Source organism: Camelus dromedarius, chromosome 18, assembly GCF_036321535.1.
Source record: "Camelus dromedarius isolate mCamDro1 chromosome 18, mCamDro1.pat, whole genome shotgun sequence".
Classification (NCBI taxonomy): Eukaryota; Metazoa; Chordata; class Mammalia; order Artiodactyla; family Camelidae; genus Camelus; species Camelus dromedarius.
Window position 1 is genome coordinate 9333205 of NC_087453.1, and position 24779 is coordinate 9357983.

General features: G+C 47.5%; 1 protein-coding gene across 1 annotated transcript in view; it reads left to right on the plus strand.

The window, feature by feature from the left end:
• The window catches only part of KCNB1 (potassium voltage-gated channel subfamily B member 1), a 92318-nt gene extending 69032 nt beyond the window's left edge, over positions 1-23286 (plus strand). Inside the window, exon 2 of the mRNA XM_064496998.1 lies at positions 13598-23286. Coding sequence (XP_064353068.1) covers positions 13598-15607 — 2010 coding nt within the window. The 3' untranslated portion in view covers positions 15608-23286. The remainder of the gene's footprint in view (positions 1-13597) is intronic.
• Positions 23287-24779: the final 1493 nt, after the last annotated feature.

Here is a 24779-nt window from a genome sequence, read left to right on the forward strand (position 1 = left end):
AATTAAATGAGATAATATGCTGTGCCTGGCCCTTAATGAATGCTCAATTAACAGCTTGCCCTTTATCTTCTCCCTCGTGGACCCCTGAATACCCCTCTGACCCAGTGTGCCCACCCCAGAGTTAGGCAGACCTGAGTTCAATCCTAATTCTGCTGTGTGACTCTGGACAAATTATTTAGCTGCTCCAAGCCTCAGATTGGTCCTCTGAAAAGTGGAGGTGATAAGACATACCTTCTGGGGTGGTTGTGAGTAAAGGCCTTGAGTGAGTAAATGGCACGCAGTAGGCGCTCAGCAGGTAGTGGCTTTCACTCTTGCCAGCCTTCTCTCTCTGTGGGCGCCCGCCCCAGCCGAACTAGGTTGACTGTCGTTCTCTACCTCCAAGCCTTTGCACATGAGGCTACCTCCACCCAGAACACCTCCTGTTCCCACCTCTGCCTGATGGAACCCATCTCGGCCCTCAAAGCCCAGCCCCAGTGATTCCTGCTCCGTGAAGCCTCACCTCTCTGTGCTTCGGTTTTCCCAACCACAAAACAGGGATGATGAGAGTAGGGTTGACACAAGGAGTAAGTGAGACCGCCCGTGTAAAGCAGTTGGCACAGTGCCTGGCACGGTGAGTCATCAGTAAATACTAGCTGTTATTATTACGTCATTATTATTTGACTTGAGCTGCTAATTCAAGCTTGTGTTTCCCCATGGTGCCTCACACAGGGTGAACACTCAATAAAATTTGTTGCATTAGGGTGTCTAGTTGGGGCCATAGCTTCTAAACCCACCCATCCATCCACCCAACAACCATCCACTCATATATCCGTTCATTCGTTCGTTCATTCATTCATTTACTGCACCAGTATTTGTTGAGTGCCAACTCCATACCAGGCTCTGTGCTGGGCAGTGGGGATCCAGGCTTGCAAAATAGACATGGTCCCTGCCTTCATAGTGCCAACCTGGGGAAGTGGGGAAGCAGAAAATAAATGAGTGAGCAAATGAATAAACAAGATGACTGCAGATGGTGGCAAATCACCAATGACATAAAACAGTGTGGCGAAATTGAGTGGGGAGTTTCTTTTGAATCGGGTTGTCAGGAGCAGCCTCTCTAAGGAAGAAATGTGAAGGATAAGAAAGAGCCAGCCATAGAGAAATCTAGAGGGAGGGCATTTCAGGAAGAGGGAAAACAGCAAGTGCAAAGGTCCTGAGGCAGGAATGATCTTGGCATGTTGAAGAGCAGATAAATGGCCAGTGTTGCTAGAGGAGAGTGATTGCGTGGGAGAGAGCAGAGGAGAAGAGATCTGAGGCCAACACGGGTGAGATCAGACAGGGCCTTGTAAGCGCCAAGAGGCTGGATCTCACTTTGAATGCAATAGGAAGCCATTGGAGGGCTTCCTATTGAAAGAAAAGGAGTGACAAGACCTAGTTTCTACCTTAAAAAGACTGCTATGACAGGGGCAATAAAAGAGTTGAGTAGCACATCAGAAGGGCATTTAATTCAGTCTGGGAAAAGTTGAAAAGGGTATTTTGAGGAGGTGACATTTCTGCTGAGTCCTAAAAGAAGTGAGAAAGCAAGCTGTGTGAGAGAGAGAGGGAGTGGGGAAAGGGCTCTCCAGGCCCAAGGAGCCCCAGATGACAAGGTGCTGCGGGCTCTGTTGACTCCCTTTTATAACAGGAAAATAAGAAGCTACCGGAGTCCAGAGAAGGAAGATGTTAAAAAAAAAAAAAATGATGACACATGTTAAGATGGTAAGGCAGACTTTAGTCAGGACCATCAACAAGCAGGGGACCACTGCAGTGGAATTTTACAGTCAGAGAGAGAGATTGGGCTCAACTCTGAATACAGCATGAGCAAGTGGGAATTTACAGCAAAGGAGCAGGGTGGGGGTCAGTGGATGGAAAATTATTAAGAGGAAACATCAGGGATACCGGGGATTCAGGCTAAATAGACCTGATAGGATTCTTGGCTGAATATCTAGGGGGCTCTTCAGGGACACAGGGATGATCGTCTTTATTTTCCAGAGCAGGTCCTTAGTGGGGCATCAAGAAGGGAGTCAGAGGAAGACTGCTGCTAATAATAGTAATAATAATCATAGCATGTTCTACACTTAGTGTGTGTAGCCTGGAAGCCCTCTAACATCCACTATTACCTCTCTCACCTCATTTCCTCTTACTCTCCCTTTCACTCACCCTACTTTAACCACACTGGCCCAAACGTTCCCACTCCAGGGCCTTTGCACTTACTGTTCCCTCTTCCTGGAATGCCTTTCCCACTGATGGTCACATGGCAGCTCCTCCTTACTATTCAGGTCTCAACTCCAATGTCATTTCCACAAAGAGCCCCTCCCTGACCACTTCAGCTAAAGTAAATCCATCTCACAGTCACTCTCTTTCCCACTGGCCCACTTCACTTTTTCATAGCAATTATCACCACCCGAAATTATCCAGTTGCCTTGTTACTGTTTGCTCTGTATCCCTTCCCTCTACAAGATGCTAGGCTCTACACAAGCTCGGGTTTTTGCCTGACTTGTTCACTGCTCTATTTCTAGGGCCTAAAAGGTTACCTGGTACATGAATAAGTGAATGAAAGAATGAGGTCAATCTTAATAAAAACCTGACCATGTAGGTATAATTATTCCCTTCTTATAGATGAGGAAACTGAGAATCAGAGAGATGAAGTTCCCTATGTAAGTTTATATAGCTGTGTAAGGGATACACAGGGAACCCTGTCCAAATGCAGGGTCTCACTGACTCCATCCTTTCCTTTGGCCTCCCTTCAATGAATAATAATAATAGCTAATTGTAACAGCTCCCACCTTAGAATAGTCTTATATCGAGCTGAAGTCTTCCTCTCAGGTTTAAAACAAATGAGCAGCTAACATTCACTGAGCCCTTACTGTGTGCCAGCCAGGCAAAATCTCAGTGAATCCTCAGTGAAGCAGGAACCATGGATGTCTCCATTGCAGAGATGAGGAAATTGAAACTCAGATAGGTTAACTAACATGCCCAAGGTCTTACAGCTGGAAAATCAAGAAGCTGGGATTAAAATGCAGGTCTAGGTTCTTAACTAATACATTCTGGTGCCTCTGTCTAGTTCATTCATTCATTGCTTTACTCACTTATGCTGCCTTCTTCCCCTGTGTGATGAGTGAATGAAGACAGTGTTTACTGTAAAAAAGAGTGGATGAAAATCTTTATTACAGAGCCTCCCTGATCATCATTATCTTACGAGATCATCATTGGTTTTAACCTCACGTTGTTACTGTTGAAGGACTCATACCAGAAGTGTCAGTTTAGCTATTGTCTTGACGCTCGCCTGGGCTTGCATTATTAATACTGTCTCCAAGCTGTTTTTCTTTGCAAGGATCTTTGTAAGCCATTTATCTTTGTCTGCAAGGACTAGTTTGGCTAAAACCAGAGGATAGAGCCTGTGCTCCAACTCAACCAGACAAATTAGTCAGAATACCCTAGATTATGCTGCAGTAGCATACAGACACACAATCTCATGACTATATATGTCCAAGTTTATTTCTGACTTGTAATTTCCACTAAGGACCTCGTAATAACCCAGCACAGCTCTCTTCCAAGTGGTGATTCGAGGATCTAGTAGCTCTAGTCTCTCAGCATGAGACTTCCATTCCTGCAGGAACAGACCCTAGGTGGATATTTCATGGAAAAGATCAGAGATGTGAAGACGCTTGCCTAAGGATGCCCAGCCAGAATTAGAAAGTAGGTCTCTCAACTACCCACACATCCATTTTACCTCAATAGAAATCTCTATTGAGACTAAACTGCTACATGAAAAAGAACTATTGTTAAGCCACCCAGATGCCTCTTTCTAAATGTATATTGGGCATTAACCAACAGATCTGGCTGTTGTTAAGAATGACCACTCATGGAGCTATCAGTCTGACATTAGCCAGAGTGGTACCCAATCCCAGCATCCAGACTAACACATCTAGCTTCTTTCAGCAACCCCAGCCACCTCGGCCAAGCTCTCAGAGACCACCCTTCCCGCTCTCCATCCTTCCAGCCTTGGGGGCAAGGGGGCCGGTTTGTGGTTCAGCAGAACCTGTGGAGACTGTCCTTGCCTAACATCTCCTGTGCTCCTTGTTTTTAATTCAGTACACTGCTCTCTGCAGGAGGATGGACCGATGCCATTCATCACTGTTAAGACTGACAGTCCGTTCCTCAGCTCCTCATGCCCTCGGCGAATATCGGGAATTGGTGATTGATCACTCAGGCAGGAAGGACATTGCCTCACGTTTCTCCCCATCACCTCCTCCCCTGGAGGGACCAGAGTCAAGTTCCCACCTCCCTTAGAGGCATTGTTCTCAGATGGGCAGGACGTTATAACCAGCTTCCAGAATTCCTGCTTTGGCAAAGCTCATGGGAACTTCATTGACCTGTTAGGAAGAGGGTACCCAACCTAGAGCTTGTAGGGAGGAGTCAGGTCACGTCGGAGAGATGGTTCAAGTGAGGGCATATTTTAAAAACCATAACCCAGACCCCAGATGCTGGGATAAGAAAGATCTTCAGTGTTTTTCTTTTTTCTTTCTTTAAAAAAAAGGGGGGGTTCAGAGTCTAGTAGACATGGTTTAAAACCTGCCTCTACCACTTCCCTAATGGTTGCTTTGGATATTGTCTTTCTAAGCCTCAGTTTTCCCAATTACAAAATAGGGGGAAGGGAACACAGCATAACCTGCAGGTTGTTTTCAGGATAAAATGACATCCTTTGTTCCATAAACATGTATTGAGCACCTACTGGTTGCTCTGAGGATTCAAGTTTGAGAAAATTGAGACACAACCCCTATCCCCTGGTTGCTTACATTGGAGAGAGGTGGACATTATCGTAAAACTGCAACTTAGTCGCATTATGAGGAGAAGGACATGGTGCTATTAGAACCTGCAATTGGGGATGTGACCTGGTCAAGGAAGGCTTCTCTGAGGAGGGGATGCCTGAGCTGAGATAAGAAGGATGAGTAGGAGTTAACCAAGCAGGGTGGAGGAAAAAGCATTTGAGGCAGAAGGAATGGCATGGGCAGAGTCCTTGTGGCAAGAAGGATTGTAGAGACTATGAGGAACCAAAGGAAGGCTAATGTGCCTGAAATGAGACAGCAAAGGGCAGCGTGGAGCCAGACGAGGCTGGAGAGCTGGACAGGGTATGGACTAAGCAACTGTCACCATGAGACCCCAAAATACAGTGGCTTAGAGAGAGAGAGAGAGAGAGAGAGAGAGAGATTATGAGATATTATGAGGTAGACCAGAAGTTGGCAAACTTTTTCCGTAAAGGGCTAGTCTGGTGCTGGGATTAGCTTCCATCTTGGATCTGAGATAGTTGTCCCAGCTCTGCCCATGACATCCGGCTCCCAGCCAGCAAAAAAAAAAAAAAAAAAAAAGAGGAAAAAGAGAGAGGACAAGCATCATTTTTGCTCACATTCCATTGCCCAGGCTTAGTCCCAGGGCCATATCTAACTGCAGAGGAAGCTGGAAAATGTCGTCTTCGTTCTGGGTAGCCCTTGGTCCAGCTAAAACCCTGTTACAACGGAAGAAGGGAAGAGTAGATGTTGGGGACATCTAGTGGTCTTCGCCATAATGGGCCAGAGTGGCTTTGGGGAAACTAGAAAGAAGTCTGTTTGCAGTGGCCTAATGGGAGGCGACAGTGGCTTGGGTTAGGGTAGGGCTTAGCAGATGGAGAGAACAGAACAGATCCAAAGACAGCTGTGAGCCAGAATGGACAACACTTGAGATGGTTTGGATATGAAGGCAAAGGATGGGGTTGGATATGGCAAACGTGACCCCTAGGTTCCTGGCTTATGCAAGTAGATGCAGATCTTGTCTGGAAAGTTCTTCACATACGGTAGCAGATCAGTAAGTGTTGCTGTCTTCAGTATCACAGCAGTGGGTCCGGGCTGGCAAACCCAACCCCTACAGACACCCGACAGATTTTAAAAAGGGGTGAAGGGGCCTGTGGCACACTGGGAGGGCCTTGCCCGGTCTGAAGCAGCAGCTGTTCCTTAGCACCGGCGAGTGGTTGCCATCAGGAATGCAGGCTGAATGTAGACACAGCATCTGATGATCCAAGGGAATCTGAAAATCTAGATTTTTATGTGAAATTTCCTAACTCTGAAACTTGGGAAAATAAAAATAAATTTCTCAGTCCCAAGACCTCTGGTTATAACGCCTGGGACACCCCGAGCAGTGCAACTGCACCCCGTTTCCACCTTTGTGACTCGGTTGCCCTCTCATGGTGAAGGCCCCTGTTGCCGGGCTCACCCTGAGGCCTTCATCCTCTTGTCCAAGCACAGGATCCCTGGGTTCCTTTGTGCCCATGAGTACCCCCTGCAGGCTTCTGACTCCAATTTCTCACCAACTCTCACCAGAGGCCCCTACCTGTAGGAGAGGGAGCCAAAACCATCAGCCTGCTCCCAATCCCCTTAATCGGATCTGAGCCAGTGACCCTTCTGATTAAAACTCCCCATCTGTAATCCCCCCGTAAAGCTGGGGAAGCGGAAGTACCATAAAAGGAGCGAAAGGTTTGATGGTCCAGAAGCCACCACCTCCTGCGTCCTTGAAAAGGAGACACCCAGACCTGAGCTGGAGTCCCAGATCTGTCCCTTGCAAGTTGTGTGGCCCTGGAAAAGTCACTTCATTCTCTGAGCCTCCATTTCATTCTTTGGCTTGTTCATTCATTTATTAACTATTTAGAGAGTGGCTGCTCTGTGCCAGGCACTTTTTCAGGAGCTGGGGGTACAGCAGTGCAAGAAAACCCAGCCTGGGCCCTCTTGGAGCTGACATTCTATTGCAGGGCACAGAGGAGAAAATTCCAACTTAGCAAGGTCAGTGCTGTAACAGGAGGAGCCCAGAGGCTGTGAGAGTCCAGAGGATGACATTCTCAGCCCAGACCTGGGGGTCAGAGAGGGCTCGCTGGAGCAAGTGGCCCCTGAGCCGAGGACTGAACTGGCAGTAGGAATCAGCCAGGAGAAGGGAAGAGGAAGGGCACTCCAGGCAGGGAGAACAGCATTGGCGAGGATCTGGAGGTGTGAGGAAGCATGGCGGTGCGCCTTGGGAATTGTAAGTGGCTTTGCTAGGATTCAGTATGGATTATGCAGTGGGAATTGGAGGAAATGATCTGGAGAGAAAAGGAAGGTGGTCTTAATATAAAATCCAAATCTAATTATGCTTCCTGCCTCTCTGACCTCATCTCCTCCCACTGTCCCCCTTGCTCACGCAGCCCCACTCACACTGAGCTTCCTTCTGTTGCTTAATATGCCAAGCTCATTCCCACCCCAGGGCCTTTGCACATGCCATGCTTTTACCTGGAATGCTCAGATCTTTGAATGACACACTCCTTACCTTCAAGTCTCAGAACCAGGGCATCTCCTGTGAAAGGCCTGCTCTGACCACCCAACCTCCTGTGGACACCTCCAGTGCTTCTCTACTGATGCTGCTGGTTTGTTTTTCTCAATAACACTCTCTGACATCATCTTGCTCCTTTATTGGTTTATGGGGTTTTTTTTTGTCTGCCTTCCCCTACCAGCTCCTTAAGGCCATCTACATCCCCAACCACTAGCATAGCATTTAGTAAGTGCTCAGTAAATATACGCCAGCTAAATGCAGAGGAATTGGAACTTTATCCAAGAACATGAGGAACCACTGCAGGGTTTACAGCAGGGCTGTGGCTTGCTCAGATTTCTGCTTCTCTCCTGTGGCCCATCAGTGTGGCTGAGAGGATTAAAGGCAATGGGATACTCTTTAAGGAAAGCAACTTTTTATATGACTTTACTGAGGCTTATTTTTACATAGCATATAATTCACCCATAGTCCAGGGAGCAATCTAATGATTTTTTAGTCAATTTGCCAAGTTGTGCAACCATCACCTTAAATCAGTTTTAGAACATCGTCATCATCCCAATGAGCTCCCTCATGTCCATTCACTGTTAATCCCTATCTCCGCACCGGCAAACACTAACCTGCTTTCTGTCTCTATAGAGGTGCCTTTTCTGGACATTTCATATAAATGGAATCACATGCTGTGTGGCCTTTTGTGTCTGGCTTCTTTCACTCAGCATAATGTTTTTAAGATTCATCCCCATTACAGCATGTATCAGTATTTCATTCCTTTTTATGGCTGAATAATACTGCTTTGTAGGCTAGACCATAGTTTATCCATCGCTTAATGGGCATTCAGGTTGATTTCACTTTTTGGCTCTTGGAAGTAATGCTGCTGTGAAACAGGTGTATGTATGAGAGCAGTTTGCAGGACCTGAGCACTTGGTGGAGCTCAGCTCGCCAGAGCTTCTGGCATCACTATACAGACCTGACCCCTGATGCGTTGTATGACCGTAGACTAGCCCCTTCCCTTCTCTGCTTGAGTCTCCCCATCTTTCCAGAGAGGAGTCTGGGCCCTTTTCTGTACAGACGTTCTGTGCCTTGTCCACATTCCTGGAAGAGCAGGGGAGTGTGCGGAGCAAATGATAAACAGTCTGTTTATTGCTGGAGCCAAAGGTAGGCATCCTGTGATCAACCACCAGAGCCAACAGCTTTTTTTAGGATGAGAAGGGCCTGGCTCCAGCACTCTTGAGTCCCACTCTGGGTACTCCTACCTGCTAATCTTGTCTCTGAGAGGGCCAAAGACCCCTCATACATTTGGTGCAGACAAGTGGGCTGCAGGATTCAGAACCTCCTCGCAAGGAGGGAATTTGGGGACAGACCTGAGTCCCGGTCCTGGTTCCTGCCTCTGCTCTCTGGGTTCCTGGAGTCCTGCCCAAACCCAATTGGGTTCAGATCCCAGGAAAGCAAGGCTGGAAATGCAGAGGTCTGGTCAGGGGTTTAAGCTGGGCCCGGGAGGACTCAGTGCTGGCTGGTCCCCCATCCCTGGGACCCATCCCAGAGACCAGATTAACACTGTTCACTTGGGTTCAAGACTGTTTAGAAGATACCTGCTGCCTTAACCAGGCAATGACCACAGACCTAGTTCTGGGCCTCCAAAAGCAACCAGTCCAGAGGCTGGGGGTAAGCGTGACAATAAGTTACCCAAATAGCAATGTGATAATATAATATATATTTAATGGCTATTAAGTGGTAAGTGCTCAATTACTTTCATCTCCATTTTAGAGATAAAGAAATGGAGGCTCAGAGAGGGGAAGTGATTTGCCCATGGCCACACAGCCAGAGGGGAGTAACAGCACTAGTCCTCAAACCCAAGTCCAACCAGCTTATAAATAAGTATAAGGCTGGAAAATAATAAAAGCAATACAAGTTGATCTAAGGGCCTTGTGAATGCATTGAATTCTCTTTGCAGCCTTGCCCAGACCACCAACCCCCATCTTAAAGTTGAGGAAACTGAGGCTCTTATGTTCAGAAGCTCCCCAGCCAGGAAGTGGACCCCTGACCCTAAGGGCTTCAGTGGGTCTGGAAGAGAAAGAAATGTAAGAGGGGAGGGTCAGAGGAGACCCTCACAGCAGATTAGCACACGTGCTATTTGATGTGAGCTTGCACCAGGAAGGGAAGGAGCCCCTGCCACACTCTGACCCTCCCAACCCAACCCTGAGCAGCGGACATCCCCAGTCCAGGATGCAGTGAGGGTTCTGCCCCATTTTCTTCTCTCCTAAGCATCCTCAGGCTGAGAGGAGGGGAGGGGAGAGCATATTCTTAGGTACAAAGGCGGTGCCCGCCTTAGAATAACAGCGCTAAGGACTGACAATAACTGGGTGCATAATTCATGCGTCTGTCAGCAGACATCAATTACGTGGGCCTTCCCTGGAGTCGTCTGAGGGTTGGAAACTGGAGCAGGCATCCCCTGCCAGCCTCTGGGGGAACCGAGACATCCCCGCTCTTAAAGGAACAGACTCCTCGGAGTCCACTCCTTCTCCTGCAGCCTCACCTCCAGGCCAGGAGTCAGAAACTGCAGCAGCTCCATTGGGAGGCTCAGCCCAAAATCCTGGCTGGCTGCCCTGTGAGGTCAGACCCACTACTCTGTGCCTAGGTCTGTGCTAACAGCTGTATATACACAGCTTCCTTTCCCCTATTCCACAGCGTCTGAGGGGCTGACCACTGGTATGTCCTAGGGTTTCTCAACCTTGGTACTATTAATATTTGGGGCCTGATAATTCTCCATTGTGGGGGCTGTCCTGTGCATTACAGGATATTTAACAGCATCCCTGGCTGCTACCCACCAGCTCCGAGAAGCACTCCTCCCCCAAGTCATGACAACCAAAAATTTCTGCAGAATTTGCCAAATGTCCTCTGGCGAGGGGGGGGGGGGTCAAAATCATCCCCCGTGAAGAACCACTAGAAGATCCCCATTTGACAAATAAGGAAACTGGAGGCAAGGAAAGTTTCAGTGCTCCAGGACTCCCAGCCAATAAATGGCAGAGCTGGATTCCGACTCCAGGACCCACACTCTTAACCTCGATGCAGGAGTTCCCAAGTGTGCTGCCAGAATGTTTTATTCCAACAGTCACCTATTTACTTTAATGAATATTTGATACAGATATCCCTAGCATGCAAAATCAGCAGTTTAAAAACAAATATTATTTCTCAGGACAAGGCTAAAATAAAACAAAGAAGGTGAGGAGTTTTTTTTTTTCAATCTTAAGGAAAGTGTAGCAGAACACACAATATGATGTCAAAACCGAGCAAAATGAAACAATAATTTATTTAGGGACACATACATTTGTATTAAAAACTATACAGAAAAGAACAGGGATGAGGAAAAATTCCGATTTCTCTCAGGCATGGTGAAGGACACACACATACTGTTACACGTTCTGTTTTTTGATGGTGGGTTCAGAGGTATTCATTTGAGTATGGTTCATAAATATATAAAAATTAGATCTACTTTTGAACATGTGACGTATGTCATTTTAGAAAGTTACAAAATTTTGCTTTTTCAATGAGTGCAAATCAAGAAATTGAAGCTCAAAAGCTTTTTGTTTTGTTTTTGTTTAAAGATATGGGACATGTCGGACACAGCTATAGCAAAAAGTTCAGGAATTTGGTAGAACAGCTGAGGTTGGGGAAATGCTTTCATCTTCCAAGCTGGCCTAGAAAACACCAGAGCTCTCTTGCTACCTGCAGTAGCCCCAGCACCTTGCAAAATACCTCACACATAGCAAATCATTAATAAACAGTAGCCGGATTGAAAACTGAATCCTGTCTGGCCCTTCCACTTGTGCTCCGTGAACTTGAGCCACAGCCAACAAACACAGTGGGAGGAGCCACCCTAGGCTAGGTGCTGGGGGTGCAGAGGTGAATCTCAGAACCCATCCCTGTCCCCCCAAAGCTCACAGATTCTGGGCAGGAATGAACGAACACACACACACACACACACACACACACACACACACACCCCTACCCCTGTAATAGGCTATGTGTGATAAATACCCACAAGGCATGGCAAAATGATGAAGGAGACCAGACGATGGAGTGGCTGGCCCCTCCAGAAATGACCTCTGCTGGGAGGGGCCATGTGGGCTGGGTTTTAAAGGATGAATTGGAGTTCACTGGACAGAGAGGAAGAAACACAGACCTGCAGAATTGACCAATAGTGTGTGGTTGGAGAAACGTGACGTTTAGGAACCTGTGGCCTGAGAGGCCAAAGAGAGGGGTCAGAGTCACAATGCAGAGGGTCTTGGCAACCACGAGTCCTGACTGAGGATTCATTGCAGGGGACAGGAACCTCCTCCCATGCTCACCCAAGCAGCAGCGGTGTTCACTTCCAGGATACAGCAGGCAGTTTCAGAACAAGGACTAGAAGCGAAGACTAGCCAGCTGCTCAGAAGCTGAGTGGTCTGGGCAGAAGGGTGGTGTGGACTGAGATATTTCCTCCATGATGATAGCTGACACTTATTAGACATTCACTAGGTGCTGCTGGAAGCTGTCCTAAGTGCTTTGCATGTGTTAACACATTTAATCTTCACAGCAGCTCTCTGAGGTAAAGACTGTTATCACCCCATTTTGCAGAAGAAGAAACTGAGGCTTAGGTTAAATACCTGGCTCAAGGTAAGGAAGTGGCAGTTGAGACTTGAACCCTAAACAGCTTGACACCGGAGCCCAAGCTCCTAACTGTGGCTCTCTACACCCTTTTTCAAACCTCCTGTGTCCTCACTACTCCTCTCTGCCTCTTCCCTTTAATCTCTGACTTCTCGCAAAGGTTCGGCTTTCTCTGATTTTTATGGCTTTTCTGTTCCCCTGCAACTTGGGAGACAAGTTGCTTGAGGCTTGGGCTTATCATGAAGCTGCTTTAGGCCTAGATTGTACTTGACTGTTTAATTCAGAGGCTCTCCATCCCATAATCCACTCACTCCTGGATCCCTGAACTCAGATTTTCCACAGTAGGCTGGTTCAGCTCAGCCTGGATTTTCTGTCCACCTCTGGGCCAGTCAGCGGTACCCAGGATCAAAGGATACAAGCATGGAGACCAGACCAGCCCTTGAGCAGGGGCAGCAAAAACAGAGGGGCAAGTCTATCAGAAGAGTGGACAGCTTTTGGGGGAGTTGGGGAGGAAGGCTGTTAGATTAATTTAGGAGTTAAATTTTTTTCCTGAAGAATCCTACAGATTTATTACATAAGAGAGTGATGTGATTGAATTTATATTTTTGAAGAAAAGACCCCAGAGCAATTTATCATATCTGCTTGCATTTCTGCATAAGCTGTAACTGGCTAGAGTTCCATTAATTCCAGCAAACATCCAGTGAGCCCTTTCTCTGGGCCAGACCCTCCTCTTGATCCGTGATCCTCAGCCTCAGAAATTCGTAGTCCTAATCAGGTGTTAATAACATGAGACCAGGATGTCTATGCCTCCCTGGAAATAACCTGCAAAACCATGTGTATTTAGCCAAAATGTCTGTAGCTTTCATCTCATTTCTAACACAGCTTTAAGAGCTCATGTACTGGGGTCAGACAGACCTGGGTTAAAATCCTGGCTCTGCAACCTAGTGGCTTCATAAGCCTAAGTTTCCTCATCTGTTCGTTGGTGGCACGATACTTAATGGAGTTGTTGTAAGAACGAAATGAAGTACTGCAGGGAAAGTGACAAACACACTACCAAGTATACCATGAACACTCGATAAAGGTTAACTATTGTTGTGATCATTAATAACGTGTCGTGAGAGCAGTACCCCATCCCATAATAGTTATGAACCACTGGTCTAGATCATGAGACAGCAAACTATGGCTTGCAGGTCAAATTCAATCCACTGCCTGTTGTTGTAAATAAAGTTTTACTGAAACAGCCACACTCACTCATTTCTACATTATCTAAGGCTGCTTTCATGCTACAGCTACAGAGTTAAGTGGTTGCCAACAAGGAATTCATGGGCTTCAAAGTCTAAATATTTACTATCTGGCCCTTGATGGAAAAAGTTTGCTGACTCCTGGGCTTGATGATTAGTTTTATATCGTTTTAATTCTCTGCGTCTGGTTTTCACATCTGTATGCTAAATGGATTTGAATAAATAATCTTTTTAGCTCAAACATCCAGTCATTAAGTGATTAATGCGATATGAAAATGCTCTTGAGTGTTGAGAAGCGTCCTGTAGACCGAGAGTGTTAGGATGACCATCCCATTGGTGGTTGATAACTAAATCCCACTCTCTTTTCCTCGCAGATCCTTGCCATCATTTCCATCATGTTCATCGTCCTCTCCACCATTGCCCTGTCACTCAACACGTTGCCCGAGCTGCAGAGCCTTGACGAGTTTGGCCAGACCACAGACAACCCCCAGCTGGCCCACGTGGAGGCCGTGTGCATTGCATGGTTCACCATGGAGTACCTGCTGCGGTTCCTTTCTTCACCCAAAAAATGGAAGTTCTTCAAGGGCCCGCTCAACGCTATTGACTTGTTGGCCATCCTGCCATACTATGTCACCATCTTCCTCACTGAATCCAACAAGAGCGTGCTACAGTTTCAGAACGTCCGCCGCGTGGTCCAGATCTTCCGCATCATGCGTATTCTCCGCATTCTGAAGCTTGCACGCCATTCCACTGGCCTCCAGTCCTTGGGCTTCACCCTGCGGAGGAGCTACAACGAGCTAGGTTTGCTCATCCTCTTCCTCGCTATGGGCATTATGATCTTCTCCAGCCTCGTCTTCTTTGCCGAGAAGGATGAGGATGACACAAAGTTCAAAAGCATCCCAGCCTCTTTCTGGTGGGCCACCATCACCATGACAACTGTTGGGTATGGAGACATCTACCCCAAGACTCTCCTGGGAAAAATTGTGGGGGGTCTCTGCTGCATCGCAGGAGTCTTGGTGATTGCTCTTCCCATCCCCATTATTGTCAATAACTTCTCTGAGTTCTACAAGGAGCAGAAGAGGCAGGAGAAAGCAATCAAGCGGAGAGAGGCTCTGGAGAGAGCCAAGAGGAATGGCAGCATCGTATCCATGAACATGAAGGATGCATTCCCCCGGAGCATTGAGATGATGGACATTGTGGTTGAGAAAAATGGAGACAATATGGGTCAGAAAGAAAAAGTGCAAGATAATCACTTGTCTCCCAATAAATGGAAATGGACAAAGAGGACACTGTCTGAAACCAGCTCAAGTAAGTCCTTTGAAACCAAGGAGCAGGGATCCCCTGAGAAGGCCAGATCATCTTCTAGCCCTCAGCACCTGAATGTTCAGCAGTTGGAAGACATGTACAATAAGATGGCCAAGACCCAATCTCAGCCCATACTCAATACGAAGGAGTCAGCAACACAGAGCAAACCAAAGGAAGAACTTGAAATGGAGAGTATCCCCAGCCCCGTGGCCCCTCTGCCCACTCGTACAGAGGGCGTTATTGACATGCGAAGCATGTCGAGCATTGATAGCTTCATTAGCTGTGCCACAGACTTCCCTGAAGCCACTAGATTCTCTCATAGCCCTTTGGCATCACTCCCCAGCAAGGCTGGGGGCAGCATGGCCCCTGAGGTAGGCTGGCGGGGAGCTCTGGGTGCCACTGGTGGTAGGTTTGTGGAGGCCAACCCCACCCCTGATGTCAGCCATCGCTCTGCTTTCTTCATCGAGAGCCCCAAGAGTTCCATGAAGACCACCAACCCCTTGAAGCTTCGAGCACTTAAAGTCAACTTCATGGAGGGTGATCCCAGTCCATTAGTCCCCGTTCTGGGGATGTACCATGACCCTCTTAGGAACCGGGGGGGCGCTGCAGCAGCTGTTGCTGGACTGGAGTGTGCCACACTCTTGGACAGGCCTGTGCTGAGTCCAGAGTCCTCCATCTACACCACAGCAAGTGCTAGGACCCCACCCCGGTCGCCCGAGAAACACACAGCAATAGCATTCAACTTCGAAGCAGGTGTCCACCAGTACATTGACGCGGACACAGATGATGAGGGGCAAGTGCTCTACAGTGTGGACTCCAGCCCTCCCAAGAGCCTCCATGGGAGCACCAGTCCCAAGTTCAGTGTTGGGATGAGATCAGAGAAGAACCACTTTGAAAGCTCCCCCTTACCCTCCTCCCCTAAGTTCTTAAGGCAGAACTGTATTTACTCTACAGAAGCATTGACTGGAAAAGCTCCCAGTGGTCAGGAAAAGTGCAAACTTGAGAACCACATCTCCCCCGACGTCCGCGTGTTGCCGGGGGGAGGAGCCCATGGAAGCACACAGGATCAGAGCATCTGAACCACCCCACATGGAGGAGAGACTTGTGGCAAGGTCCAAAGAGGAGTGCTGTTCAGCTTACCTGCTGCAGAACTCTTACCTGCTGCATGAACTCTGAAACAGAAAGGCTCTGCAAAGCCCCCAGAAAGAGAGACTCCAGAGAAAGCTCCCTTAAAATCTTGAGAGCCGGAGAAGGTCCATCAGAATGAAGTTGGCCAAGCCATAGGGTATGGCGCCTCCTTGTAATGATTCCACTGCCCTCTTTGGAAGATGACAAGAGCAGAACTCATAGCCACCACTTCCACATTCTAGACATAACCAAGGCCACCTACTCCCCATCCTTCTCTCGTGGCTCTCCATCACAGCCTCTGAGGGCAGCATCTCCATCCCTCCTGGCTTCAGCTGGAGAAGCACGCTGGAACAAGTGGCTGGTGTTAAAAGAGTGGGTTGACCAATCTGGTTTCGGGTGTTGCCTGGTCACCTCTAGGAACTTCTGTCCATCACCTCCTGGATGGATCCCATGGTTAGAAGGCTAAAGGGAATTGCTCGTGACGTGGGGAAAGCTGCACTGTAAGCCACAGTCCCAGCACAAAACCCTTACTCAAATGTCTTCATTGACTTCAGTATTCCGTAGTACCTGAGATTTTATTTTGAGATATCATCAGGGTGAGTTGCACCACTTGTACTCAATTCTAATTGCCCCCCTGGCAATCTGGGAAGGGTTCAGAACGCGGGCACTCAGCCAACAGTATGAACTCTGAGTACTGCTTTAGGGTTGTAGAATGAAAATGCTTTCTGTACATCGCTAGTGTAGACTCAAAAGATATGCCAGTGTCAAATATGCAACAGAATAGCTTATTCAAAGAGACTGTATGTTACCGAAGAACAGAATAAAAATCTGATTTTTTTATCCTGAAAAAAAAAATGAAAGAAAAAAAATCCCCAATTAAAATGCCCAGTTCAGACTTTTGAACATACTTCCTGCTGAGGCAGGGAAAGCATTTACTATAATAGAAATTCTTTTTTGTTTCCTGTGGTATTCAAGTTTTTAAAAAGTCAAAATAAAAAGCACTTTATGTTTTTCAAATAGGTTTCTACCAGGGACAGTGTCAACATCTTGCACTTTAAAACAAGCACGATTTCCCATGGGCCAGTCACTGGGACTCTAGTTGGGTTTTCGCTACACGCGTGTGTCCAGCCACGGTGGGTGATACTGTGCTGGTATTGCTGTCTGCCAAGTCAAAGTCTGTGGGCTCCTTCCCTGCCCCCCTGAAGCTTCCCCTTAACCCTCTTGCATCAGGAAGGGTACTTGGCCCTTGCGTGGGGCCTCCTAAAGTCACGTGTGCAGGAAACATGAACATCTCGGAAGAACGAAGTAGACAGTTGGGCACTGGGTGTTTTACTCTGTTCTCTTTCTTGTCAACCAGCTGTTGGTGTGTTTTCAGTGTCACTGTCTGTACTAAAAGCTCAGCTCTCCTTTCTGCAGCCATCAATGCAGCCAGTACAGACAAAAGCAATAAGTATTCATGTGCATTGTGAGCAGTTCTGGTCTATTTCTTGGTGTTGGTCCTCCTGTCCTAGTTTGATGACCTGGCATCGGTCTGCCTGATTTTAGTCCAAACAGCATGGTGGTGTTGGCCATTCCTCGGTTCAGTAACATTGGGTGGAGCCACTGGTTAGCACAATGCCATGCTGTTGGCCATCTGTCAGTAAAGATGACACGTTATTGATCTGCTTGTGTTTAGTATGTCGTTCTGTTAATACAGTGTTGATGAATGATGTCCCAAGTACAATAGTGTAGCTCTGCCGGTCCTCAATACAGTGCCAGGCATACGTCGTCCTGATGGAACAAAACGTGGGTTGCCTGTCCTTCATAGAATACGTTGTTGTTCTGCCTGTTAGTCCAATGGCACAATTCACCTGTCAGTACACAAACACCACGGAGTCGTTCTGCCTGCCTTCTGCACAGTGGCCTGAGGTTGGGCCACCTGTCACAGGTATGATGACATGGGGTCATTCCACTGCCCTTAAAAATGCATGTTCTCTGCTGCATATGTAACCCGGTTCATATTGCTTCTCAGCGTCTCCAAGGACTGTAGGTCCCTCCAAGAGGGTGCAGTCCTGTTTTTTGCTGCGATAACAAAGTATCTGGACTCTGAAAGTACCTTCAGAATGCTCTCGCAGCAAATGTACAGGGGTTTAAGGGGCAGGGAGTGTGAGGGCTTCCTGTGTCAGCGGCACACCGGAGAGAGGAGGCAGCAGGGCTCCCTGGGTGCTTGGCTGAGCACACAGAACGAGCTGGGGGCCTACGGGGGAATGGCCGCGGCACAGTCCTCCCCGGGCCACCTCACGTGTCTCTGTTTCCATTACCATTTGCGTCCGCCATCAGCACAAACGTGAAAATTCAGGGAAAACAAACAAATGCTTTTTGATAAAAGTAAATAGTTGTGATTTCCGATTCAGATATTTTTAGAGCTGATGCTACCTGTAAACATTAATAATAATAATACTAATAAATAATATAGTCTATTTTACATATCAGGAAAGTGAACATGTTTAAATACAGCCATATCTATAGCGAGAAGGAACTTACCACCCCTTCTTCAAATCGAGGCATTTCATTTGCTGATTGAAGCAGTCAAGAAGTGTACAGATTGGAAATGATTTCTTTCTTTTTTTTAAAAACTAATAACCAATTGGTGCAACTCTCCTTGTAACCAAAGGCCCTTTCTGCCTTGTGTGGTCATGCAGGACCTAGCCCTTTCCTCCTCGTGTATTTTGTCTGAACTTACAGTAGCATTTTACTGAGTCACTTTTGAAGGATGAATTCAGAAGTATTAAGAACCTACCTTTTCAGGCTTCATAGCCAGAGTCCTATAGAGTTCTTATAGAAACAGAATAATTGAAACTCAGCATATACTATGCTTAGAAAGTACTGCGTTTTGTTTTGGGTTTTCCTTTTACTTGTGGATGTATTGTAGGAACATAGCTTTTACCCTGTGCCGATTCAAAATAAGAGTATTGTAAGTTTTCGCAGGCCCCCACCTGCCAAAAAGGAACATACCCAGGTTTTTAATATGTGTACCCCCTACCTGTACCTGCACGTGCACTGGGAAATCTACCTGAGAGTCTCCACTGAGAAGCTAACCCTGATAGACAAGTGCTGACGGAGGAGAGAAAAGCAATGGTTTGGAGGCAAATATTGCTTTAACTTGGTGGTCCAGGTCCCACCCATTCCTGAACCAACGAAAGTGGAGGGGAAAAAAAAAAAGTCAACCCGAAGAAATGAATCTAGAGACTGGAGGCGGATGGCTGCCTGGTCCTTTTGGCAAATTCAGTAAAACTTGTCAAGAACCCCGCCAAACTCCCACCATTATCAGAAAGGGCTAGGGACCAGGTGGCTGCGTGTCCTGATCACGTAGGGGACCGGCTACGACCAGCGGAGAGAGGTGGGCAAGCTCTGGGGGAATCCGTTTATTCACCTTTTTACCTTGGGGTAAAGAAAAACCACGGGACTTTGGTGCAGTAGATTTCTCAGTGCCTTCTTTAGGAATTTTTTCTTAAGCACACTTAACGGGGAAAGAAAAAAGAGGGAAGAACATTTGTTCCCTGATGGCCCTTTCTCTAAAAGCATTGGGGATCAAGAAGGAAGAAGATGGCGGTGGGGAAACAGCAAAATCCCGAGGAGGCCGCTTCCCTTCAGCCCACCTGGCTTGCCCGCTGAGAACTGCTGGCTATACAGACTTTTTCACAGTGATTCCCAACCTCTTCTCCACCACGTCTTAGTAACTGTAAGCCTCATCCCTGCCCTTTCTCCTGGTAAGATCCACGTTTCTACGGATGGAAAAACAGAACCGTATTCTCTTCTGTAAAACTGTGATGTATTGTTGATGTTTGTAACTATTGTATATTTCTGTCTTGCTCCAAGTCCTCGCTGGAGTGTGTAGTTCATGGGCAGGGGGAAGTTTTTTAAAGCCAGGTTTCTCTCCCTCTCTCTCCCCTTTCCTCATTTCTCTGCCAACTTGGTTCAAGTAACATAACCCCAGACTTCAGCCTCCAGTCAAGTAACTTTGAATCCAATAAGAGCACTGCAAAATGTCTCTAGGACATGATCCTTTGGGAAAGGACTTTGTCTACGGCTGTGGCTGCAAAGTTGGCAGGAGGAAAAAGGGGGCTCCTCTGACTCCCCCAGCAGGACAGTAGAGAGCCTCCAGCCCTGAGCTGAAACATCCTCGCCTCCCACTGCTTATATGACAGCAATCAAATGCTTTCACTCCACCCGGGCAACCCAGACCAGCTCTGGCCACACCCAGAAATAAGAGTTACCTCTGCATTTTCTGTTGCCATTTTTCTGGCTCTAGAAGTATCTGATGCGTGACTGACTACATCATAGGACATCCAAGTATCTCAAAGTAGTCTATTTTTCTGTTCAGATGAAATATATATATATATATATATGTATGTATTTTTAGCAAATTTATAATAGGGCCATTGAGTCTAATTTCTTTTGTAATACAGAATAACATCTTAGGAGTTTTATTGTTGGTCATTATCGCAGCTGATATCTTCTGGTCTTTTTCACTTCCTCCCATTGCCCCTTGGGCTGTTTTTTTTTTTTTTTTTTTTTTTCTTCCTTTTGATTCTGATTTTCCAGAGGTGGGGAAAGACTTTGGGGTCTGACTTCCTCAGGCAGGCATTTCCTGACACAAGGCCTAGAATCTGTTGACCTGTTACTTTACTCATTCTGTCTGTTCTATTTATTGTTCTTAAGAATCCAGAGCACAGATGCAGGAGTGAGATCAGGGGGAGCAGGGATACAGATGGCCCTCAAAATCAGGATGGGATGTGGGCTGGTTTAGCTCATCCCCCACACCCTTCTTGGAATCTCAAGGGGCTGAGTTTTCTCATTCCCAGAGATCTTGGAATCTAAAATCTCATGCAAGAAAAACTCCCTCTGGCATTTCTGAAATTCAGAACGACCCCTCCTGGCTGCCTGTCTCCACGTCCTGTGCCCTAGTCCCCTGGAACATCAATTGGATCTGAAGGTCAGAGCACTTCCAGGTTCTTGTAAAACTCAGAGAAAATTATCAGTTCTTCATTTCAATCCATTTCCAACAGCCTCACTAAAAACCAGTGGCCAGACAAGCTTGCAGCCAAATCCTGAGAAGATGTGTCCCCAAAATCTGCCGTCTCATCTCCCCTTCCCTTTCCAGCTGCCTGGCTCCATAGAACCAGAGATTCGTGGTGAGGACAGTCGTATTTTTCCAGCTTCCACCTATCCAGGCCTTGGAGAGTGTCTGGATTGTCCTGATATTTAATTCCCCACTGGACAGGTTCCAGGCCTCAGATGGGCAGAGGATGTCTCGTGAAGTAAGATCTTCCACAGAAAGAGATTCTCCATCCATCAGCTCATGCAGGAAGATGAAGAAAGCCCAGATAATCTCTAACTTGCATCTGTCCATTTTCATATCCCACCTGCCTCGCCGTCAGCTTCAGGGCTCTGGCCTCTGCCCTGGTCAGAGATCTGAGCCAAATGAGGACCCCCAGATGGCGGTGAGCCACCCCCACTGGGTTTGCCAGGTTTGATGCCCAGAGAAGCAAACACCCTTGCCTGTGGCCGCTTTCATCTAGAAAGAGGTCACAGAGTTTGAGTTTCCATCCACTGTCCCTGATACTGTCTTCATCAAGAATTTCTCCTGAACTTTCCAAAATGCCACCTTGAAGAAAGGAATTTGGAAGGGGCTCTGTTAATTGGGTGGCCCCTCGTCTTCACTGCTAACTCTTAACTCTCCATTCATCCCTACAAAGATCCTGGAAAGATCTGAAGGCTGGCAGGGATGAAGTGCAGTGGGGCAGTTCACCTAAAGAAGAGACCACCCGCACACAGGCTGGCTGCACGCAAGTCTCTGAGAGGCTCTCCTGCATGAAAGGGACGGGGTGGTCAGTTTGACTCAAATTAAGGAAGCACTTCTAATAGGAGGCTACCTAACCATGGACCTTGATGCGTGTCGGGTAATGAGCTCCCCGACACCACAGGTGTTTAAAGAGAGGCTAGTTGATGTGCAGAATGGATGTTGCTGAGGGACCCTAGCACTGCATGCCAACTGGGCTGAACACCTGGGGAAGCTCTTCTCTACCACCGCACACCCCACCCCTTTGGTACATGTGTGCGCGCGTGTACATGGTTTGAACATCTGAGCACAGGCTCAAGCCACTGGGGCAAATGTGGGGAGCACAGTTAGCAGAAATTCAAATTCTAGCTTTCTGAGGGGGTGTCAGGAAGGGAAGGGGCAGCAGGATCCTCTCTCTGATCTTCTCTGCTCCCCATCCTGGACAATTTTAACGACCCCGTCTGTCGCCTATCCAACTCATCCCCAGTGTCCTAACAGGGACCACGCTGTGTGGGATGCAGCTCATCCCCCCTTCCCCCAGGCCAGCCAAGGAGCAACCCCCATCTCTAGCCGGCCTTCTCACGGTGCTTCAGCCCTTCTGCCCAGACCCTGTGCCCTCGTAGGCCTCAGGCTTTCTGTACAAGAGACAATTATCTTTTACCCACTCGCCAGCTGCCTAATGAACAAACTGGCCAGGCAATAGCAAATGGCAAAAATCCCCAAAGGGCTTTTTTTTTCTGGCCAATAAAACAGGAAATCCCATTCAAGATCCTTGAAAAGTCCCCACCCAGTGAAGTAAGTCCAGAAGGGCCAAAAGAGAGAGACGGCGGTAATCCAGTTTTACGGCAAAACCAGGCATCGGCTCCCTCTGGATAGAGTGCCCACTCGCCCACATCCGTAGCCCCTTCCCACGTGAGTCTGGACACTGCATTCCTCCAAAGAGAGCATTTGACAAAAGAGATTTTAAAGTTCCGCCTACTTGTGTATGGTGGCTTGGAGGAGGCGGGGCTTCATCCTCGAGTGACCCTGAGTCCAGGCAGTCTCAGGTTGCTTCATTATAGGATGAGGCAGGGCAAAGGGTTTGGATGGATAGTCTGAGCAACTGTCTCCCTCTCAAACCAAAATGGAACAAAAATCCAGTTTCCAAGATCCCTCTCTGAGGCTCTGACCTCCAAGAATAACTCGAGTTAGTGGCTGCGAAGACCTGACAACTCTGGAAAATGGAGAAAACTTCCAATTCTGTCCCATTAGGATGCTCTCAAGGGTCATGCATGGATCCCCGCATACTTCCCGCCTCCCTAAGCTAATCCAGGTTTGGAAAACAAGGAGGGAAGCACAGGAGAAGATGGGGTTTGGACTTCACAGGATGGCTCAGGCCCCCTGGTCCTCACGAGGGCTTTGGGGTCTCTCTCAGATAAGCCTGACATCTGAGCTCAGGGCACCTGGGGGTGGGGCGGAGAATGACCCGCAGCTGCTGGGCTGGGCCGCTGGCCCCTTTGCTTTCCAGGCCTGTCCTGGCTTTAATCCAAGATCAAGGAACTCAGGGTCATCTCCCAAATTAATGACTTTGGCACATAGTGGTCACCCAACCTGTGTTGGGTTTGTTTGGTTTTTTTGTTTTGTTTTTTTTTTTTTGAGTGAATGTGTAAATGATTGACTTCTGAATGGATGAGTGAATGTGTGAGTGGATAGAGAATTCATTCATTCTCACCTGCTTGATGTATTGCTAACTGGGAAGGAAGGAGAAATGGGAAGCCCCTCCCATTGAAGCCTGTAAGCCTCACCAATGCCATCTGTTCTTTGACTCAATTGGGGGCCACGATGACGGCCAAATTTGACCCTTTTCTGCCCGAAGGGCCTTCTCAGAGTTATACATCCAGGGGCCTGTGGGGCAGCCCCAGTCTCCTTCCAGCTTGCCTGCCCCGCCTTTTCAGCCTCATGTTGTAGTTTAGCTCACACGTAGCCCATGGGAGACCACAGGGTGGCTTTCCAATAGGCTAAGCCAAGGGTCCAAGGTAAGGGTTTCCCCTGGTCTGGGACTTGCTAGGGGCAGGAATGTGGGAGCTGATATCTGGAAACTGGATTGCATTCCCTGAGCCATGGGAGTCCAGCTGGAAAAGAGAGCCAGCCTGTCCTCCAGCTTTTAGAGCCAAAGGGTCTTCCTTTTTTCTGAGCCCAATAACCACCGTGGTAGCATGCGCCCCAATCCCATCAGCTAAGACCCTCTGTCTCTCCTAGGAACCATGGGGAGAGGTTGAGGCTTTTCTGCCAGCAAAGCCATTCTGATTGCCCCACCCATAATGGGGGCCAAGCCAATCACATTAGCCATAAATGACCAATGTCCTTAGCCGCTCTTTTCTTAGGGTCGTGTTCGTGGGTCCTGTTCATCTCCGGTCATTTGACGTCTCTAGTCCTTCCTGTAAAGCTGAAAATGAGCATCACACACACACACACACACACACACACACACACACACATTCATGAGGAAACCAAACAACAAAAAACCCAGTGTCTTTTTCTGCATGTGATGAGATGGAATTGTGACCTCCAGCTGCTGTCCTGTCTTGTAAAATACGTCCAAATGTTTAAGAATTTCTAAGCAAATGGTCCCTTAATGAGTCTGCAGAGTTCAATAAAAAGGTATGGAGAAAACAAGCTTGGTGGACTTGGTTTATTTTCTGGAGGGCACAGAGACATGAGGGTGTGAAGATCTGTAAGAGAGGCTGAACTTAGGAGCCTGGAGACCTGAAGGGGCAGCGCTAACTGTTTCTCTTCTTTCGAAAGAGAGGAGGCATGAAAATATAACTGATTTGTTATCCCAATATGTAAGCAGTGGTAACCCAACCCATGCTGTGTTCATGAGGCCCCAATTCCAGTCATCTGTCTCTCATGTCAACCATGCCTAGGTATTCCTGGCTTTGCTTCCTCATAAAAATGTCTCACAATACAAGTTGTAAGCTCAAATGCCTACAGGAGCCACACAGGTAACATAAATGAGTAAAGCAACCTAGCTAAGAGGCATAAGGGAGTGGTGGTGAGTGTGGCGAAGATTGTACTCTCTGTCTAAAGGAGTGAACTCTGTTCATCTCAGGCTGGTGATCACCACACAGGGATGTAGGCCTGGCAATGTCAGATCTTCAGATCTTTTCAGAGAAGTCAGAAATCTTGATTTTTATGGGAAATATCCCAACATTTTAGTGTTAACTAGTCCTAATTTTTCCCCCCTTTGGTCTTCTTCCCCTTCGGTAGTAGCCAAATGAAAACATCTGTGAACAGGCTACCCTGCTCTTAAGTTGCCCTTT